The following is a 20447-nucleotide window of genomic DNA, read 5'->3' as shown; positions in this document are numbered from 1 at the left end:
GATTGGGCTTAGGAGACTTTTAAGCATTGATATAAGTATAGGTGCAGGTAATAATAACAATAATAGCGGTGATAGAAAGGGGAGATGAAATAAGATAATACTAGTTAATGGTATTTATCCCTGTATACTTCTACACGGTGATGGAACTACAACTGTGAATGTTTTTGAGGCAGGACACGTCATAACACTTCAATCAGGACAGCAGGAAAACCATATTTATGTTGTTTAAGTGGTATGGTATGATAAACCGTGCCTAACATGGATAGTGATGTGAACTCACAAGGTCACGAGGTCAAAAATGAAATAAATAAATAAATATATAAATGAACAGACGTGCTGCCAGAAGGTCACCATGCCAAATGAGTTGACTAGAGGGGTATACATTGTGAGCCTGTCCAGTGGTGGTGAGTTCTAAGACAACAGAACTCTTGCACACAAACCAACAGCTATATAATCACACAATACGTAAGGTTATCGTAATGTAAGGCTATTGAGAGTTAACACTAAACAGACAAATTCAATTAACAGGCCTCTAAAGACCGTCTACGCCTTTTCTTACAAACCAAAATCCTGCCAACTAAATACTTACTATTTGGCGTCTTAATTTACAGCATAGAAAAAGTCAGAATAGCCTCACACAGAGTCAGCAGCACATTCAGGCCTCGCACAGCTGCCTAAGCCAATTTAAGATACAAGATACAAAGATACAATCAATGCTTAAATCAGTCACGGAAAACTGCAGCCAGTTCCCAGGCACTGGATCACATGATGACAATGAAAGAGCAGACTAACAGCCCTACAGTTAGTCACATGAGGTTTTTATATCTCCCCAACCAATTTGGCTTCTAACAGCTTACATGTTTGAGTGGAATAATAATACTTAAGCAAACTTTACTGGAAACTTGATTACAGAGTGCTCCAAAAAGGGCAAATAGCCTGTATTGCATTAAACTGTTAGGCTACAATTGAGATGACCTTGAGGATTTCCTAACGTATAAATGATAAGGTTCAGATCCACAGCTCATGGCTTCAAAGGATCACAGCCTGTATGGTACTGAAAAAAAAAAAACATGTTACTGGAAGTATGCAGTAATAGGAATATTCATTCTTTATCAATAACACTGGAGCACATCAGTTATAAAATAATTCTGCCTGGATATGTTCCAGCTTAGTGTTTCACTCTTCAAGAGGTTCATCTATACTTTGCATTGATGCAGTGATAAAACAATGTAGTAGATTGTTCGTGGATTGTGAATGTTAGTAACTAGTGAGCCCAGCTTAGCTTTACTAAGTTCTAGACTTGTTCTCTAAAGTAGCTTGTGGTAGGGGAGAAGAATGCCAGTGTGACAGCCTGGCCAATGACACAGTGAGCCTCTATCAGGAGAAGGGAAATTGAATTCCTTAATTGGAATCACTGGGTCCGTATTACAGCCCTCTTCTTGTTTGTTCACCGCAAGAAAACTTATTGCACAGAGTTTCTTTCAGCACACCATACGCTTCTGTGAGTCGCTTCTGATCTGAGGTGAGTGGAAATTCATACACTTCAGTGGTTTATAATGCATGCATATGGAGTTATATTTCAGTATTCCTTCTACCATACTGATCAACAATATGACAGATCTTTTTTAGTTGTAACATGGGAAATCAGTGACTAAAGATCACAATGTACATCGAATATGGAAAGCAGAACTGTAGGCAGTTTTGCACTGTATGAAACCCATCAATAAACATTAATAAGGTTCTAGAGTGCTGTCTATTATAGTAAATGTTTATTCTGAAGAAATGCCCAACCGATGTGCAAACTACTGTCACGTTTGGGTTGTTAGAAAGAAAAAAAGTGGACTTACGGCATGTTTTGGACACTCAAAGTCAACTATAGTCTACTTACTACATAGGTACATTAATGTGCATTTGACTCTTAGACACCCTCAAAGCTGAAGCCTGGTGGTGTGAAATGGTTTAAAATGATATTATATGTAATAAGGCATCATTTATTATATTGCGGCAGTGGGAACAAAACTTTTCTTGGCTTTTTTTACATTATTTGAAATTGTTAGTTGTCCTTTAAACTGTGTGCAAACATCACAACTGACGGACCAATAGAAATGAAACATATGCTATATGTGCAATTACATATGTGTGCCTTACATTTTTTATAGTTTTTTATAAATATATATTGATAAAAGTGTTTACTGAGCCTCCTAAAAATGTTACAGATTACAGGGATACAGGGAGTTGCTCTAAAAACAATGATATACATTATCATTAATGTTACATGTTATGAAAGAATTCTATGTATATGTGGAATTTTAATAATATGTAAGACGAAATTTCTTTTTTGCTATAAAGCAAGTTGAATGAAATCGGGGAAATTGCAATTGCAGCTCTAGAATCTGAGAGATTTGTTCTTGGTTACTGATTTCTGTAAAAAGTTTAAAAATAAGAAAGAGTGCGAATGGAGGTCCTTAATAAGTGGTACCTCTCATGCTGTGAGAAATTAAGTAGTGCGGAAAAGAGAACCACAATAAAGATTATATACAGTAACAAGCAGTAACCTCACCTGATTACAGTCATAACCCAGGCTGAACTTGCTAATGAACTTGTGAATGAGTAGCTAAAATATGGGGGGAAAAAAGTATTATTATAAGTATCATGGAGAGGGCTATTACGGTCAATCAGACAAAATCACATTATACTACTTGGGTCAGGCGGCATGAGACCTGTTTCCATGACAACTGGCAACACAAATACCATACTGGTTGGTTAAAAAAATTATAGGTAGTGACCACAGAGGTTTTCTATCCCATTTTGCAAAATCCAGGATGCATTCCTTTCCAGTAATGAACTGATTGAATTAAAGCCTGAACAATGAAGACGCAGCAGGTCACGTGTGCTCTGAAAAGACAGCTCTAATAATGTACACATGCTTTATAATTCAGTCACATTTTCCTCCATTATATAGTATGTTCAACCTTGATGAACCTACAGTACAAAGACATTTACTGCTGCTGTCAGTTGTAGCACATGACCTTTTAACTGTATTACATTTTGACAAATACATATATGAATAGAAAAGATGGGGACTTAATAGATGTCAGAAGCCTCTTATTGAATATTCTTTGTATTTCTGACTTTTAAGCTCCTTTTCTATTTTAATATGCATGCTGCATTTTAAACTGACAGAAAAAAAGAATCTGGTAGGACACAGAGAAGGACGGAGGCCCATTACCACCAGGGCTTCTTTGTTCCTGGCAGCAGTGTGTCAAAGTTTGACTTAGTGTCTCAAAATAATTAATAAGTTATTTTCTTAAAATATTGATTTAATATCTTAAACTAAAGACATATTCTCTTAAAATTGTGACTTTACATGTAGAAGTAATGACTATTTTGTCAATATATTGATTATTTTGAATTGACTTATTTTCTGAAAATATTGACTTAATATCAATATTCTAAATCATTATTTTAGTATGGCATGTCAAAATTATAAAAAATATATAAAAAATAAATAACTTTAAAATACTATTTAATGAATTAATTAGTTGGACATAATAAGTTATTAGTCCAACATAGGTCAGAAATTTGAGAAAACAATAATTTTTTAAATTTACTCTTACTTTGACTTTAAAAATCATGCAAACGTATTGCCTCAAAGAAAGGAAAATAAGTTATTTAACAGGTTCAAGTTTAAATACTACTCTGTATTCTTCTTTGTGTTATGTATTACCATCAGTTAAGACAACTTTGTTATATTTAATGGCCTGTTTTGTACAGTGACAAATAAAGAGCATAAATAAGACTAGAATCACTCATTTCTGACTCTGATAGCTAAATGCATATTTACCATTCTTTAAGCATTTGTAGTGATAGCCTGAACTGTTAAACCTGAACACAAATCACCATCAGGGAAAGAAAAACAACAGAATGTAAAATGCAATCAAGCTTCACATTTAACATGACAATACTAATTTTAACAAAGAAAAATGAAGTTAGTGAAATTACTGTGTCTTTCTATGTGCCTGGTGATAATGAGCTTCCACAGAAAACCTCATGTCGGGGCAATTAATCAAATTCTTCTCTTCTCTTCAGGATGGCACAATTACTCGATTACCCCATTCCAGAGTTGGACACCACCATAAAAGAAGCCGGCCGTGTGCTTCAGCTCATTCTGAGCCCTGAGGAGTACGTCCAGTATAAAAATGCCCTCTCCCAGCAGAGAGAGGCACTTCAGGAGGCCCAGGAGAAGCTGCAAGCCAGCGCCAGTGGCAATGAGAACTGGGTGACCGAGCAGTTCAAAAAGCGACTCCTCTCCTGCTGTGACCCTCTGCCCACCTCTACAGCCATCCCCTCTGTCTTGCCTCCATCCAAGTCCAAGGGAGAGAGTGCACAGCTAGAGAGGGCTTCAACTCTGCTATGGGCTGCAGCCAAGCTGTACAGTGAGCCTTGGCTTATTGAGGGTGATGTACCAACAGAGCGCACTCAACAGTCGGAGGTCTTTGCTTCCAGCCGCCTACCAGGAGAGAACCAGGATCAATTAAAAGTACGTCAGTGACTTCACATTAATACACCCACAGTGTATAAATATGTACCTTAAAGGGAAATTTCACTGTCTTTTGAAAAATCTTGCATAATTCAGTCTTCAAAATGTAAATTCAGATTGGTTTTATGTGAAATGGTGAAGTATAAAGAAACTTACAGACTCAGATTTCTGTACAGTGGTGGGGCATGGAACCAGAACTTGTAACATCAACAACAAAAATGTAGGCAGTTTATTTACAATTTAAAACTTTAAGTAGCATAGACAGGTCTTCTGAGTGTATGTAATGCTGATAAAAAAAAAAGTGATAAATCTGGGGATTAATTTGCCTTTGAATGCACTGCTAGTTTACAAAACTACATAAATATAGTTTCAGACCAGACCCTTATCTCAAAATAATCATAAAACAATGTTTCAGAGATTGGGCTGCATATTCCTAATCATTTCATGTAATAATTTTGTGTGAAGTAGCTTTAAGAGGTTTTAAACTCTTTAGATGTCTGGTTCCTTTCACCACCACTGTGAACAACTGCATTTCACACCAGTCCACTCTGAACAACCTAATGACTTATCTCCCTTTAAATACAGTCGTGTGCAAAAGGTTGGGGGCCCCGGGCCAAACACATCAGCACATTTTAACACAGAATTACCGTTTGTTTGCTGAATTTAACAAATCAGAAAGCATCAAATGTTGTGTTTGCAAATGTTATTTAATATTTTATGTTTTCTTCAATATCAGCAAAACAATCGAAATTGTGCACTAAAACCTTCAGAAAAATGGCATATTTAAATTTGTTCTGTGTAATGGATGCCTTGGCTTATTTTCATATAGAAAATAAACAAAATATGTCAGGGACTGTTCAAACTTTTGCATACAACTGTATTCACCTGACTCCTCAAAAAGCAATTCCAAAAATGCTAAGATTGCTAAAAAGAAGCAAATTTAGTAGGAAACAGATAGCATGATATCCCACACAGAGCTGGTCTGTGGCTTTCACTATTGGCCATTTATGTTAGCCTGTTAGCATGGGTTTCGTCATTTCCTCTAGCTGTCTGGTTTTTTTTTCAGGTGTATCCAGAAAGCCTCCATGCCATTGTGACCTGCAAAGGAGGTATATTTCCCATTCAAATACTAAGGAACCCAGGAGCAGAGGGCACAGTCACCGCCTTACCCCTACTTGATATCTACACCCAGCTAGCTCATGTGTATAGTCTGCCAGCTGCAGAAGCTGTGCAGGATCCATCCACAGTCTGTGGATTATCTGTTCTCCATCGCCAAACTTGGCATGCCATCAGAAAAGAGATACTGAAGGGTGGCGGTGAGGCAGCAGAATCTCTTGAAGTGATAGAGAGTGCCATTATGGCTGTTTCACTGGAAGACTGCCCTGCACCAACCAATCTGGCTGATATTCTTAATGCTGTCCGTTTGGGAGGGGCTGACGGACAGTGCCTGAGGTACTATGACAAGGTATGTGTAAAAAAAATAATAAATCTTGGTAATTAGCTATAAAATGGGATTAGTGTACAAGGAAATAAATAAATTTATTTAAAAAAGGAATTAATTTGTTAATCAATTAAATCCCCAAAATTCGTTCTTATATGTACAAGATTGTTCTTACATGTACACTGAAGCACATTTGCCGATTTTGCACATAAAATTCTGAAATATCTATACAGTACTATAGCACAAGCGTCTCTCATGTCCAGAGCCTTTGAATTGTTTGAATTCATTGATACCCAGATGCTAAACTATTACCACAGTTTTTATCATTTTTTTACTCCACAGGTGGTAAACATGGTGGTGTTCAAAGACAGCGTCGCTGGCATGGTGTTTGAACATAGTGCCCTGGATGGCATGGTGGCTGGCCTTGTAGTTGAAAGAATGTGGCACCTTTCAGAGTCCCAAAACATAGAGCATATGAAAACTCAGACACTGATAAATGGGTCAGATGTTGCGTCCTCACACCCAAAAGCTCTAAAATTTCCGCTAGGAGGTATAAACGTGCCAAGTCAACCTCTTAATAGCTATCTACAAGTGAGTAACCCTGTCATCACATTTGAGGTTTCATCTTTTCCAGACGTTTTCACCACCCTAAGGGGTCACAGGGGTTTATATGATGCATGGATCAATTTCACTCTGCAGCTCTCTCTTAAGCAAATCCTTGGAGAAACAGCTGCCAGCTACATCATGGTGACTCCCACTCATATGCGACACTACAAACATGGGCGCTGTGATCCAACTTATTCGATCACAATGCAGTCTCGTAAACTTGTAACAGCCTTGGAATCCTGCGTTGGGCCAGACAATGTTCCCCGGTACACCAAGGAGCTCTTCTGCCAGTTCCACCTGGCATTCCTGGAGCACAAAAATCTTATCAAAATGACAAAAAATGGTCATGGTGTAGGGCCTCATTTAGCTGTCTTACGCAGGAGTATGTCTCAAGACAACCCACTCAAAAAATATCTGGATCTTTTTGGATGCCCATCCATCTACCTCACTGGCTCAGATCTAATGGAAGGTGTGGAGTGTGCTGTGGGCAATGTGTATGCTACTAATCAGCTAGCTGTCACCTACCTGGGAAAGAAGGACAAGGTCCGTCTAGTGCTGAATGGAAAAGGTACCTTTTCCAGCATCTTAGGAAAACTTGCAATGTGTCTTGAACTAAACCTTAAGCTGGTGATGCTTCTAGCAGTAAGGTATGCAATTGCAGGGCAGATGGGAGCCATTGAGTGCCTCTTGCAAAAAGAAGAACAATCAATCAATAGCACTACAGTGGACACCAAAGTTGTAGATCCAAAAGGAGGAAAGAAAGTCAAGCAAAAAGGATGCTTGGATTCTTCAGCTGCAGAAAAGTCATCTTTCACCTTAGTCATTCATGGTGGAGCTGGGGTGGAAATGATACTGAGCCATAAGGTGGTAGAGGTCATTGAATTTGCCCTTGAAACAGCACTAACTCTGGGAGCACAAGTGCTCAGCCATGGAGGCAGCAGTCTGGATGCTGTACAGAGAAGTGTATCTGCCTTAGAAGACTGTTTCCTATTCAATGCAGGAAAGGGATCTGTATACAACCGAAGTGGTGAACACGAGATGGAGGCCACCATTGTCGATGGACATGAAAAGAATTCTGGATCAGTAGCTTGCGTGCGTTGTGTGAAAAACCCAGTCAAAGCAGCCCGCCATGTGATGGAAAAAAGTGTACACTCATTACTGACAGGAGATGGAGCTGAGGAATTTCTAGAGACTCTCCAGGAAAGAGAAAAACCAGTGACACCAGAGTACTTTCACACTGATGTCAGATACAAGGAGCTTGCTATAAAACTAAACAGCAGTAAAAACAACCATCCTCAAACTGTAGGTGCAGTTGCTCTGGATTGCTGGGGAAAACTAGCAGCAGCCACATCAACTGGGGGGTTAGTAGGCAAGTGGAAAGGAAGAGTTGGTGACACAGCAATTGTTGGAGCTGGAATATATGCTGACAAGAAACTTGCCGTGACATGCTCAGGAGATGGCGATGCATTCTTACGTGAAACAGTTGCTCATAAAGTGGCTAGTCTATACAACCTCAAAGGCTACACTTTAGCACAGGCCTGTCGAGAAGTGATTTATGAGGATTTAGGGGCAAATTGTGCTGGAATCATTGCAGTTGACCATAAAGGTGAAGCTGCAGTCGAAACTAATGCTGGAGTGATGTTTGTTGCTTCCATGGTTGATGGGGTTGCTCGAGCTGAAGTCTATAGACCTGTTATGAGCTTTGCAAATGTGATCTGGGAAACTGATGAATTAATAGCGCACTTGCATCCTGAACCCTGGACTCCAGGAACTACAATTCTCACTCGAAAGGCTTTAAATGGACCAAATAGCATCTTTCAGTTACCGATGCCTGATTATATGGCAATGTTACTTGGGGCACAAACAGTTGCTAATTTGCTTTGTGAGAAACTTGGTGTGTACCGCTGTGCCCTCGTGTCCATGCCCAAGCCCGACAAACCTGCTCATATTAAAATCTTGCCTATCCATGGGCTTGAACCCAACTGGAAGCCTCATCTTGCTGAGGAAGAACAATTCCACATACATGATCCTGGTTACTGCAGTTCCAAGAGTGGCCCACGCTGTGAGGATGCGTACCTCGACCAGGTCCAGTCAAAGATAAGGGCTTGCCTCCCAACACCCAATGCTCCATCCAGCTATGATTTTTATGGAGATCCATCAAATGATGGCCTTTTTTCACGCATTGTAAGAGGAGAGGAGCAACAGTGGCGTGTGTGGGAAGACACTGAACATGTAGCCTTTTTGACCCCCTTCCCTAATACACCTGGCCTTACAGTTTTGGTGCCAAGAAGGCCACTAACAAGTGATATCTTCCGTCTAGACAGGAGTGACTACACAGCACTGATCTTGGCAACACAGAAGATGGCTCAGCTTCTACAAGAAGGTATGGGTGCTCACGGAGTGGCTCTAATATTTGAGGGCTTTGAAATTGACTATGCCCACGCCAAGCTGATTCCACTTGTCACAAAGCCTGGAGATATGCTGCCTGCAGTGCCCCTTGAGTTCTGTCCAACCTACCCTGGATATGTAACTTCAGCAGATGGTCCTCCAGCATCTGCAGAGGCTCTGAAAGACATTCACACCAAGATCACAAGGACCACACCACCTCGCACCTGGGAACAACCCCAAAGCCACTCCACATTAGCCATCAAGAGCCAGTGGTACCGCAATCTCTTTCAGATCCAAAATACCCTGTTCCACAGCACAGTTGAGTACTTTAGTAACAAATGCAGGTATGCATATGCTCTTACACCCATCACAACTGATACCATTTCATCACCAATGGGCCTGGGGTCAGACTCAGAGCCTGTGTTTGTCAATATGCTAGGCCAAGATGTGTACTTGGCAGACTCAATGCAGTTTGTGCTGGAATATTTCTTGCGTTTCCAGGAAGGACTTCCAGGGACATACTATTTGTCTCCCAGTTTCAGAGGAGAGGATCCTGATTCTACTCATCTGAATCAGTTCTACCATATAGAGTGTGAGCTACTTGGTGACATGGATGAGGCTATCAATATAGCAGAAAGTTTTGTGGCTCACTTGACTCAGGCAATGTTAAGAAACCACTCTAAGATCATTGAGAGTTCAGCAGGAACACTGTCCCATGTACAAGCCATGCTAAAGCAGCTGGAGGAACCACTTCCGAGAGTGACTCTGGACCAGGCCATTACAGTGTTGCCCTCTGCTGACTGTCTTGAATGGGTACAAGAGGGGCAGCCACAGTTTGGAAGAAAGCTAACCCGCAAAGGAGAAAGAGTTCTGATTGAAAAATATGGTGGTGCTGTTTGGTTGACTGAAATGGATCACCTTGGTGTGCCTTTCTACCAAGCTTACGTTGAAGGCTCTGGCAGAAAGAAAGCAAAGGCAGCTGATCTGCTCTTGGGGTTGGGGGAGACAGTGGGGCTTGGGGAAAGACACTCTACCCCTGAGATGGTACAAGAGGCCTTAAGACACCATGCTGTACCAGAAGAGTCATACAAATGGTACATGAACATGAGGCAAATCATACCTCTGTCTACAAGTGGATGGGGTATGGGCACAGAAAGATACCTCTGTTGGCTGCTACAGCACAATGATGTGAGAGATATGCAGATCATTCCCAGGTTGAAGGCAAAAAAATACATGCCTTAAATTACAGACTTTCATCAAAGCAACTTATGAGTTTTGAAAACTTGAGACCATCTTGACAGCCAAAGGCAACATTAGGGGGAAAAATAAAACATTCTGAGGATCATGTTTTAAACTTATGATTCAGGAAATTTATGTTTATGATCTTGATTATGATTGTTTTTTTTCTTTACTGAAAGGGTTTTACTGACTATTCCATACAGTAATATTCAGATAAGTAGAAATGATGAGAACATGGAATGTATTTTAGACTTCAAAATATTGCAGTTGTCTACCAAATCATGACATACTGGTTTTCTTGTTTCTTAAGCATTAATATGTTGTTTTCTGCTACCTTTCTATAAGTATACTGCATGTCATTTTAAAGTCTGATCAGCAAATAAGACAATGCAGCATTTTTCTGTATCCTGGGTTTTCACAAGTAAATCAGCTGACAGATGTATTAACATTTCTGATTTTATATACACATTTCATATATACATATACTTATTTCATGGCAAGTTTCTTCTGCTTGACCTTTTGTTTTTTTTCATATCCATTCTTTGAATAACGGAAAATAAAGACTACAATAAAAACTACACATGGCAACCTTAAAATTTGTGTCTCTCTCTCTTCTATGTAAGCTGTTTAAATTGAACAGAGATCAGTTCAAATTAGTGCTTGGTGGTGGCAATTATATGGGTGCGGCTCTAATCAGAGTCACTCAAAGCAGTGGCCTCTTATCAAACAAGGCACAGGATAGTGAACTGCACTCAATAAGCCAGTTAAAAAGAGTCTAAAAGGGAAAGAGCATTAGAGATTTTTAGTCTGTCAGATAGATTTAGCAGTACAAGAATATGTTTTATTTGCATTTATTGTCATCTTAAAAGCTTTTTTAAAGTCTTTGATAGCCTGCAAATTGTGTCACATTTAATATGAAAAAGAACATCATCAGTTTAATCCATTTTATCATAACACAAAGAGGCATCCGGTCATTAGTACTCAATTGCTGATGTCCAGACTTAAATAAGGCATACAGACAACATTAACACAGAGTTTCAAAGTGGCCTTATCATGTTCACATGACTACGGCACAGAATGAAACCTCATGACAACGTAGCACTACTGAAATAACTCACAAGCTGGCAGAAGGATAAAGCAGGCTGGTGAGAAAACAGACTTTATCATGCTGTTTCACATTTCACATCAGTTTAAGAGCTGCCAAGCGCTTGGAGAGTTCCAGAAGTACTTTGGGATGCGTACTTGAGTGAGTGTATAAATCACCTATCAGACTCTATGACAACACAAGGGGCGTTTCTTTATGTGCGCAGAAAATTGTCCTCCTTAAAACATCTCTGATGGGCCATTTACTATCTACCAGAGTTATAGAAAGTACAAAGAAGCCGTATGAAAGTATGGTACTGTGTCAATGTTACTGAAACAAAAGTGGAAGTATTCAATTTCAATAATATTTGTGTAAATCTACCAAAATTAGAGCTTTCATCTATATGTCTATATTCATCTATATGTCCCATCCCAGACTTTGAGATCGCAAAATCTAGGCCTCCTTCATGGTCCTAGATTTAAATGGACTTCAATGGATGTTTTCACTGTGTTTTCATTGATCCGTTTATAATGTTTACCTGTATTATCCTTTAATGTGGTGTTGTTTAATGTGTTGGTGTTCTTTGATTGTAAAGCATCCTTGAGCATGAGAAAGGCGCTATATAAATAAAAGTGATGATGATGAAAAGTAACACTAGTATAAACACTCAGGTATTTTCCACCCCACTATTTACTATTTACTAATATATACACTCGCACATTAAGTACTGTAATGTGTAATTGTACATTGGACTGACTTTATTGGTGTAAGTTTTTTTTTATTATTTTAATCTTTTACTTTCCAATTCCATCATTTACTTGGTTTCTTTCCAGACACTGTGCATTGTTATATGCATTATTATATTTTTGTCATTGGGTTTTGTATTCAAAGGAAAAAAATCCTCCCTTGCAGACTCTTTATGACGGATGATTAAAAAGACAGCAGCTAACATGTTCCTCATACATATAAGTGCTTATTAAATGGTAATTTGTGGTGTGTTTAGTGGTTTATTTCTCTCTCTACAGGGAACAGTGACATCTCTATTTGACTCATTTGTTGTTCCCCTCTGTCAAATAAAGTAATGCAAATACATAAAATTAACTTAAATCTTTAAACTATCAAGCAGGATATTTTATATGTGTACCACTGCAACAGATAAATAAAGCAGTTCCCTGCTTAATATGCTAATTACCATCATCAACATTACATATAAAAATTCAGAAAACAGGTGTAGGTTGACTGGTGGTTTTGACCAGTAAATAAACGGCTATATTTGTATACATGATGACCCCTGGTTCCCATCATCACCACTGTAAAGAAATCTGAGTCTTTAAGTGTCTCTACAAATGAGATAGTACGTCACTATTATTAGACATTAAGTAATAAATATGAGGTAATAAATATAACTAGAAACGTGCCTTTCCTGAAGGAAACGCAGGATAGTTGCACAGCGGATACTATGAAAGTAGATACAAGGAACGAGGGATGAAAAAACTACATATGGAAGCGTGCGGGTCAGTAACGCGGTGGTTTTGATCTTGTGGACCTGCGCTGAATGAGGACATTCTCTTTGGTGGTTGTCGGGCAAAGAAGTAATAGTTTGAGTGGTGGCGAAAATGAATGGGACTCAATGGAAGGAACGAGGGATGAAAAAACGACAAATGGACGAGTGCGGTAAAGAACATCAGTGAATTCGTGCTTGGGGGCCTGCCCTGAGGTAGTGCATGCGAAAATGTGTCGTTCGGGCAAGCAGAAATACAGTAGATCATCATGCAATTTTTCACCCCATTCATTCTCAGTGTAAACTCAGTGCTACCTTAAAAGAAGTTCCACCTTAAGATTCAGTGCTACCTAAGTGCAGTTCCTAGTAAGGCTGAGTATATCAGGCTGGGAGCAGGTGAGACATTGAGCTCCGTGCGTGGTTTGTATGTGTTGTGTGAGAGGGGGCCATTGTGACATCATGTTTGGCAGTCTGCCAACAGCCTCCCCTTTCATTTTCAATGGGACAAAAATTCCCAGATTTTGGGCTCCTGTTTGGGATCCGCGCATCCGATCAAACAGCGGCATACAAGCACGCATCACACAACCGGGCCGGACAATCTGGAGTTGGAACGGCGTCAATATCTCGAAAACTGCGGGACTAGTAAAATCCGGCAGAAAAAATATAAAAAATAAATAAAACAATAATAACAACAACAACAACAACAACAACAACAACAATAATAATAAAAATATAAATCGATGCAATGCGCAACTATGATAAATATAAACTTTTTTCCAAATGGCTGAAAGAGGCTTCCATGCAAAACTGTATAACTGTATGTGAGAATGCGTGCAGTACATGGAGTCCTCCGTTAGGGGGCGCCTGATGCAGACAGCTGTACCCTCAGATCAGCCGCTGACATGGCTGGACAAGTCAAGGCTCTTGTAGCTGCGAAGTGGTTAGCCGAGGCAGTCAAAAACAACCAAGTAGGGCCAAGCCTGCGGATTCTGGACGCCTCCTGGTACCTGCCGAAACTGAACCGCAATGCACAGGAAGAGTTCAGGCAGCGCCACATCCCCGGAGCCTCGTTCTTCGACATCGACGACTGCTGCGATAAATCGTCTCCGTTTGACCACATGCTGCCCGCCGCGAGCGAGTTCGCGGACTATGTAGGGGATCTGGGGATCGGGAATCAGACTCACGTCGTCGTTTACGATGGCAGCGACTTCGGCTCGTTCTCGGCGCCCCGGGTGTGGTGGATGTTCAGGCTGTTCGGTCATAACTCCGTATCCGTCTTGAACGGTGGGCTCAAAACCTGGCTGCGGGAGGGTCACCCCACCGCCGACCGGTACACCAAACCGGAGAGGAGCGAGTTTAAGGCACAGATAAACTCCTCCTGGGTGAAAACATATGAAGACGTTCTGGAGAACCTGGCCAGCAAGAAGGTTCAGCTCGTGGACGCCAGAGTGGAGGGGCGGTTTCGCGGGCTCGAACCGGAACCGAGAGAAGGTAAATAAATGAAGTGCAGCAGATTCCAGAAGGTGTTTATCTGCAGAACAAGATACGAACACTGAGCGCAAAACAGCGCGTTTTGATTTGAACGGCCTGTTAATTCAGGAGGTCGTGTTTTCAGTGCAGACGTGTTTGATGGTCGACAGTTCAGTATCTGACCCGGTAGTTGTATATCAGTATTTTCTCAGTTAGCCACACGACTTGAACTGGAATAGCATTGATTTCCCAAAACGTCATCATATTTCCATTCTTAAGAATTCCCTGCTGCAGATATCACAGGTGATGGGAACCAAACATCTAAAGCATCTTGCGCTTTCCACTCACAGAGTTCAGTTTATGTCCCATTACCCTTTTTAAAGCAATAAAGTGGCTGTTTTTTCTTATTTTTGTGAAATCTTAAGGGATCTTTACTTTAACTTAAAATAAAGGGATTAAAATGATCACAAACACTCTTAAGTGTCTATATTCACCTTTTTAATATGGTGATTTTGGGCTGTCCCACCTCACTGACGTTGACCTTCTCTACGAAATGTAGGCATTAAAATCTTCCAGTAACTTTGTAATGGTATTTTGGTTCTTTTTCATGCAATTTAGTATTGAAATAATTATTTCTCCCTGTTAATTTAATTCATTCAACTTTTTAACTCGTGTCCCACATTGTCTGCTCAACCTAAACCCTGTTAACGAACCTGCTCACCCTCATGAAAAATGGAACATTCCGTTTCTTATGGCAGGAATGTTCACCTTGTTTTCTCTGAAATACTGATTGGGCTGATGGGTAAAGCTTGATCATTTAACCGTGACCAAAAGTGTTCTTAGCAAATAGAATATATATAATATTCATGTAAGCTATATTGGTCTTTGTAGTTTGCATGCAGCGTATGTGCCCTGTCAGGCTTTCCACCTCTGAATGCTGCTTATTTTAGGCTAATTGCGCAGCCCTCTTACTTTAAACCCTGTTACCTGTTTATAACCTTCAGTTATTTAAAATCAAAATGAAATGAAAACTGCTTGAAACAAAGATTTGAATGAAAACATTTTAATTAAAATATTTCTCACCATTATATACTATATATTTTCTTACTGCATTAATATCAGCTTTATGGGTGAATATGAGATTGGTGTTCGACCCTGTTTCTCAAATGCTGTTATTCACTCATTTGTGGTGAAAACATTAAATTTAGTATGTTATATTACTAGATGTGTCCATTTGGTATCAAGACTCTAGTTAAAATATACCAAAAAAGTGCACTATTGTTTGTTTAGAAAGAAAAAAAACTTTTTAAAGGGCTTTAAGTAACAGATACAAGAAATATAGGGAACACAAGAAAACTTTGGATGATGATGATGATGATGATGATGATTTTATTATTATTATTATTATTATTATTATTCATTTGAAAGGTTTTTAAAGCATCTCATAAATTCATGTATTTCTTGCTAGGACAAAGTGAATGCAGTTGACACAGGCTTTTAAATGCCATTTACACGTCTTCCTAAAAACTGGTAACAGAGTCTCAAAAAATGCTGCACATTTCAGAAATAACGGCTCATATAGTCTCTGATTTGAGGTGGGAGCATGACATTTTTTGACGGTTTTAGCACTTACTTTGATTAATACTTTCTCAAAAACCGGCAAAGGGAACAGTAAAGGAGAAAAGAGTTTTATGAGTCCTAAAATGACCGTTTTCACGGAAAGTGCCATTTAATGCCTCTGAAATCCGCCACATATAAAGTTATTAAATGAAATGGTTACAAATACGCTGCCCGATGCCTGAGACAGTTTTATGACAGATTTACTTAAAACATGGTGGAAATGGACATGCAAAATAGTTCACTGTGAAATGCCCTCTGTACTGCATACGTATGTGGTTTGTGTAGTATAGAGCAGGGAAGGTGAATGAACGTGGGGGACACTGAACTTTCACTCACTTAAAACGTTTTTACATTGAACAACCTGAACTGATTGACTCTATAGAATAATCTGTACAATCTGAGATTCATGGATCATCATCACCAGGCCCTCATTTTTCTCTCTAGATACGCTTTGTGCGTGTTTCAGTGCACAGGGCGTGCTGCACAAGCTCCAGGAACAGAAGAGGGATACACTGGCCTTATGTAACCTGTTTCCACTGAACTTTGTACTTATGTACACAACCTGTTCTACTGAACTATCGCAATTACGCAAAGTGATTAGCACAGGCCTACTTACTGTGAATGTTAAGTATCAGTATCAGTAAGTGTGTTACTCACTCTTGCTGAACAACAATTATAACAATTTGACAGTAATACTGTGCTTCATCTCTGTTATAGAATAACACTAGATACTCACAGTAACCTGCTACTGCCACATTTGGTAGAACTACAACATTTGGCTAACCTTATTTGTTTAGAAGGAATATTAGAGCAGCTGTGTTAGCTGGCCTGTAGCAATACTTGTATTTTTACTCTTTAGTGACTTCGTAATTCAGGACACCCGGTGATATTTGGAGGAAAAGCCTTTCTTAAAGCCTTTTTGTTTACACAAAGAATAACATAGGCTTAAACCTGGAGTTCCTGAAGAGGCATGTTGCGATGCCAGCCATGTTAGCATAGAGTAGCAGTACTCCGGAATAATAGGGTCATTTATGAATTTATTAGTGCAAACTTAAATATCACATGATACTGTAATATATTTGAAAAATTTTGAATTTTATCAGTGCCAGCAGGTAAGGCTAAATGATATGTGAAAAATATATCATTGCAATTAATGTGACCAGTATCGCAGTTATGATTAGATGCAATGATTTTCTGTATATTAGGTTCCAGGCTTTTTTTGGGCCAAGAAGATCAGCACATTTATTTTTTTGGGCATGAGGCTTGAGTGATGAATAAAGTGTGTCAGACTGCCAGTTTACCACCTTTGTTAGGTTACATTTCTTCATTTAACACTTGAGGCGACTGTGAATAATGAAAATCTCATTAGCATATCAGCTCTTGCAATTTGAAAGCTATACTCAAATTGCAATTTTGATAATAAAAGTATAAGATGATGTTAAAGGAAGTCTAAACCTTCCCTTCATTCTCTCTCTCAGATACTGAACCTGGCCATATCCCTGGTGCCATTAACATGCCGTTCCCCTCCTTCATGGACCCGTCTGGACTCGAACTGCCGGTGGAGGAGCTGACCAAGCTGTTTGAGCAGGCAGGTGTTCACCTGCAGAAACCCTTCTGGGTCAGCTGTGGCTCAGGTGTGACCGCCTGCCACATCACCCTCGCTGCCTACCTTTGTGGACATCAGGATGTCTGTCTGTATGATGGGTCGTGGTCTGAGTGGTTTGCCAAGGCTGCACCTGAACATGTCATTTCTGAGGGTAAAGGCAAACAGGTGTGAGAGCGCCTGTTTTGGATGGGGGGAAAAAGCCTCTTGTAGGCTTTGACAATTAAAGAATTACTTTTAAAATAATTTGAGTAGGGTTGGGCAGCATAGCAATAATAAAGTACAACATTACTGTAGACTTTTAAAATTCAAAACACCAAACACAAAGGAACAGATTCAGTTTTCTGTTACTCCAACACCATTCATTTGGCATTTCATCGCTGTCCAATGAAAAACATGCATCTCCTTTTTTTTTTTTTGCGATTTTTACTTTTATGCTTCATTTGACCTGCGATCCTGAGGGAGAAGCGGCTTAGAAAGTGTGTGTGTGTGTGTGTGCTTCATTTGAGCTCAGCAGCTGTTCTTAACATCATGTGAAAATTTCATGATGATTGGACCAGTAAAAATGCTACAACATTGCCTAGAATAAAACCTCTTTCTATTAACTTGCATTGAAAGCAATGAATGTTTATGCCCTTTCCTGTATATACACACACATCTTCCTAGCCGCTTCTCCTTCTGGGTCGCGGGGGTGATGGAGCCTATCCCAGCGGTCATCGGGCGGAAGGCAGGATACACCCTGGACAGGTCACCAGTCCATCGCAGGGCAGACAGACAGACACATTCACACCTAGGGGCAATTAACCATGTCCTTTGGACTGTGGGGGGAAACCGGAGTACCCGGAGGAAACACACGCAGACACGGGGAGAACATGCAAACTCCACAAAGAGAGGAATCGAACCCAGGCCCTACTTGCTGTGAGGCGACAACGCTAGCCATCATGCCGCCCCCACTTTCCCGTGAAGTTACTGTTTTGGAGATGCTTGTTTTTCTTTGGACAGCGCCGATTTGCTCTCACTGACGGTAGTTAGTCAGAATCAACTCAGTACTGTAGTTTGTGGCACTGTTTGGCCTGGTCACCAAGCTTACGTTAAATTAACCAATCACAAGTTTTCACCTTTCTGTCCATTCAGCTCCAGTTGCTTGAGGCTTCACTCCCTCAGATGTGAATCATTATTATCTAACTTTGTGTAGGTGCTTTAGTCAGCCAGAATCAGTTCTGTGGTGAGCAGAGTTGTTCTCATACTCGCTGGGCTGATGCTAACCAGCTCCTCTCTTCTGGTTAGCAGCACTGTTTAACATTTGGGAATTGTTAGATTGATGGCTTGTTGACCATGAAAGCAAACCATTTAAATTCTTTTTCAATATTGAAAGAGTGCAGGATGAGACATATTACCCCACTGGTAATGCTGCATACTGTGGAAATATCTGAAGGTGTGAAACAAGTGGTTGCTGCCCAACCCTGCCTCAGAGGAGAATTACCTTTTTGACCCCAGTGATCTCGGTCACTGTCACTTGGAGCAATATTAAAAAATGAATGATTACTGATTGCAGAGTGGTTATGTTCTCTAGTATTCTGTATGTATGAAAGTAACAGCAGCCTGCTACATTATAGTAGAGTCTAGGCTAACTCCTAAGCTAGTGATATGAGCGAGGTATTGAACAAGCTTTTCAAAGAATAGATTATAATGTATGGAAGATTAACTTTTTCTGCTAAGTGCCTTTTATAGTCTTCTGCACATTAAACGGTTAGAGTACAGTTATAACATCTATCGCTGTCTGCAGTGTTAACGGTTTACATCATCAGAAAGATCTGATGTTGCTGTTTTCTTCATTTAAATAAATTATAAGTGGCACACACAAATTGTAGTGTCTTCTTTGTGTTCAAAATCAGGTTTTGCATCTTGACTTGTTTGCCAACTCAGCCAGGTCCAATTTGTGAGGACTGGTAACTTTCATTTCCTGACTGATGATAAAAGCTAGCAGGGAAAAATAATCTGCATTGGGTTTTTCCACTGTAATGTTATCTTACAGTGGAAGTGTATTTCCCAGGTGCTGTGCTTGTTTGTCTTTGTACTTTTTCCAACTCTGACAGTGTTATTAAGTTAAGTGATACCTTATTTCACCTTAGAATTTTCACCCTAAGTGACTGACTGACTTAGCATAGTTAAGGGAGAGTATGAGTTCTTTGTTAAAATCCCAGGTGTGTAGTTTGGTGAATAAGAGGTGGTATACTTTTTTTTTTTTTTTTTTTTAACATTTAGAATGATTGTTTAAATAATACCAAAACAGAACTCAAGTGACTGTGATGAGAAAAACTTTCCCAGATTTCCCAGTCTTTGAGATTTGTAATTTTTACACACACACATATTCCACTGATTTTCCATAAAATATTCTGCGTAATTAACTCATCGAGGTCTAAATGAAGTCATTCAGAGTGGTTTGATGTCAAACGTTTTTTCTGGGAGTAACATACAAGCCTGAATTTTTCACAGTGGTAGTGGTAGGAACCAGACGTCCAATATATTTAAAGGGACAACATCTTACCCTTTCTTCTACCTGTTTTAATTTTCCATTGAGGTCCAGCTATAATATTCTTTGTGGTTTTATGCACCAATATTTGCATGTCATAAAGTTAAATGTAAGAGTGAAAACAAAGCCAGTCATGCAGAACAACATTTTATTCAATATTTTACACCTACTACATCACTAAAGTCAGTCGGTCGTGTAAAGTTTTTAGAAACCATGACTCAGTCCTGACAGTTGCAACCTTTAAAAGCCCCGTGTAAAACTTGAATGATGGGTGATGTAAGGAAGGCTATGCCTTTGGACGTATACCGTGCTCATCTGGACACATTCAGGAGAGGGCCTGCCTTCTCCAGCTCTCTTAGGGCATAGTCGAGGCCTGGCTGCTTGAAATCTTATCCTCTCTCCCATCCGAGCCCCCTCTAAGC

The 20447-nt window shown here is 39.8% G+C and overlaps 2 protein-coding genes across 3 annotated transcripts; both read left to right on the top strand.

The window, feature by feature from the left end:
* The first annotated feature begins 85 nt into the window (after positions 1-85).
* LOC108441219 lies at positions 86-10798 on the top strand. Of its 2 annotated transcripts, XM_017720634.2 has the most exons (4): positions 86-1522; positions 4090-4540; positions 5607-6005; positions 6324-10798. In XM_017720634.2, the coding sequence occupies exons 2-4, from the start codon at positions 4091-4093 to the stop codon at positions 10215-10217; spliced, it is 4743 nt and encodes a 1580-aa protein (XP_017576123.1). In that variant the 5' UTR covers positions 86-1522; position 4090; the 3' UTR covers positions 10218-10798. The 2 variants fall into 2 exon arrangements, with proteins under 2 accessions (XP_017576123.1, XP_017576124.1); XM_017720635.2 differs by lacking the exon at positions 86-1522 and having other exon boundaries at positions 4058-4540.
* A 2864-nt stretch (positions 10799-13662) lies between these two features.
* mpst (mercaptopyruvate sulfurtransferase) lies at positions 13663-18260 on the top strand. The gene is made up of 2 exons (XM_017720637.2): positions 13663-14290; positions 17368-18260. The coding sequence occupies exons 1-2, from the start codon at positions 13702-13704 to the stop codon at positions 17664-17666; spliced, it is 888 nt and encodes a 295-aa protein (XP_017576126.1). The 5' UTR covers positions 13663-13701; the 3' UTR covers positions 17667-18260.
* The last annotated feature ends 2187 nt before the right edge of the window (positions 18261-20447 follow it).

This window comes from Pygocentrus nattereri, chromosome 1 (genome assembly GCF_015220715.1).
Source record: "Pygocentrus nattereri isolate fPygNat1 chromosome 1, fPygNat1.pri, whole genome shotgun sequence".
NCBI classification, from domain to species: Eukaryota; Metazoa; Chordata; class Actinopteri; order Characiformes; family Serrasalmidae; genus Pygocentrus; species Pygocentrus nattereri.
The sequence above is the reverse complement of the archived record's forward strand: the minus strand, read 5'-3'. Positions and strand labels throughout refer to the sequence as shown.

Coding starts and splice junctions, on each gene's coding strand:
- LOC108441219 (XM_017720634.2), top strand. CDS start 4,091: ATGGCACAATTACTCGATTACCCCATTCCAGAGTTGGACACCACCATA. Junction 4,541..5,606: donor AGAACCAGGATCAATTAAAA/GTACGTCAGTGA, acceptor TTTTTTTTTCAG/GTGTATCCAGAAAGCCTCCA. Junction 6,006..6,323: donor GCCTGAGGTACTATGACAAG/GTATGTGTAAAA, acceptor TTTACTCCACAG/GTGGTAAACATGGTGGTGTT.
- mpst (XM_017720637.2), top strand. CDS start 13,702: ATGGCTGGACAAGTCAAGGCTCTTGTAGCTGCGAAGTGGTTAGCCGAG. Junction 14,291..17,367: donor CGAACCGGAACCGAGAGAAG/GTAAATAAATGA, acceptor TCTCTCTCTCAG/ATACTGAACCTGGCCATATC.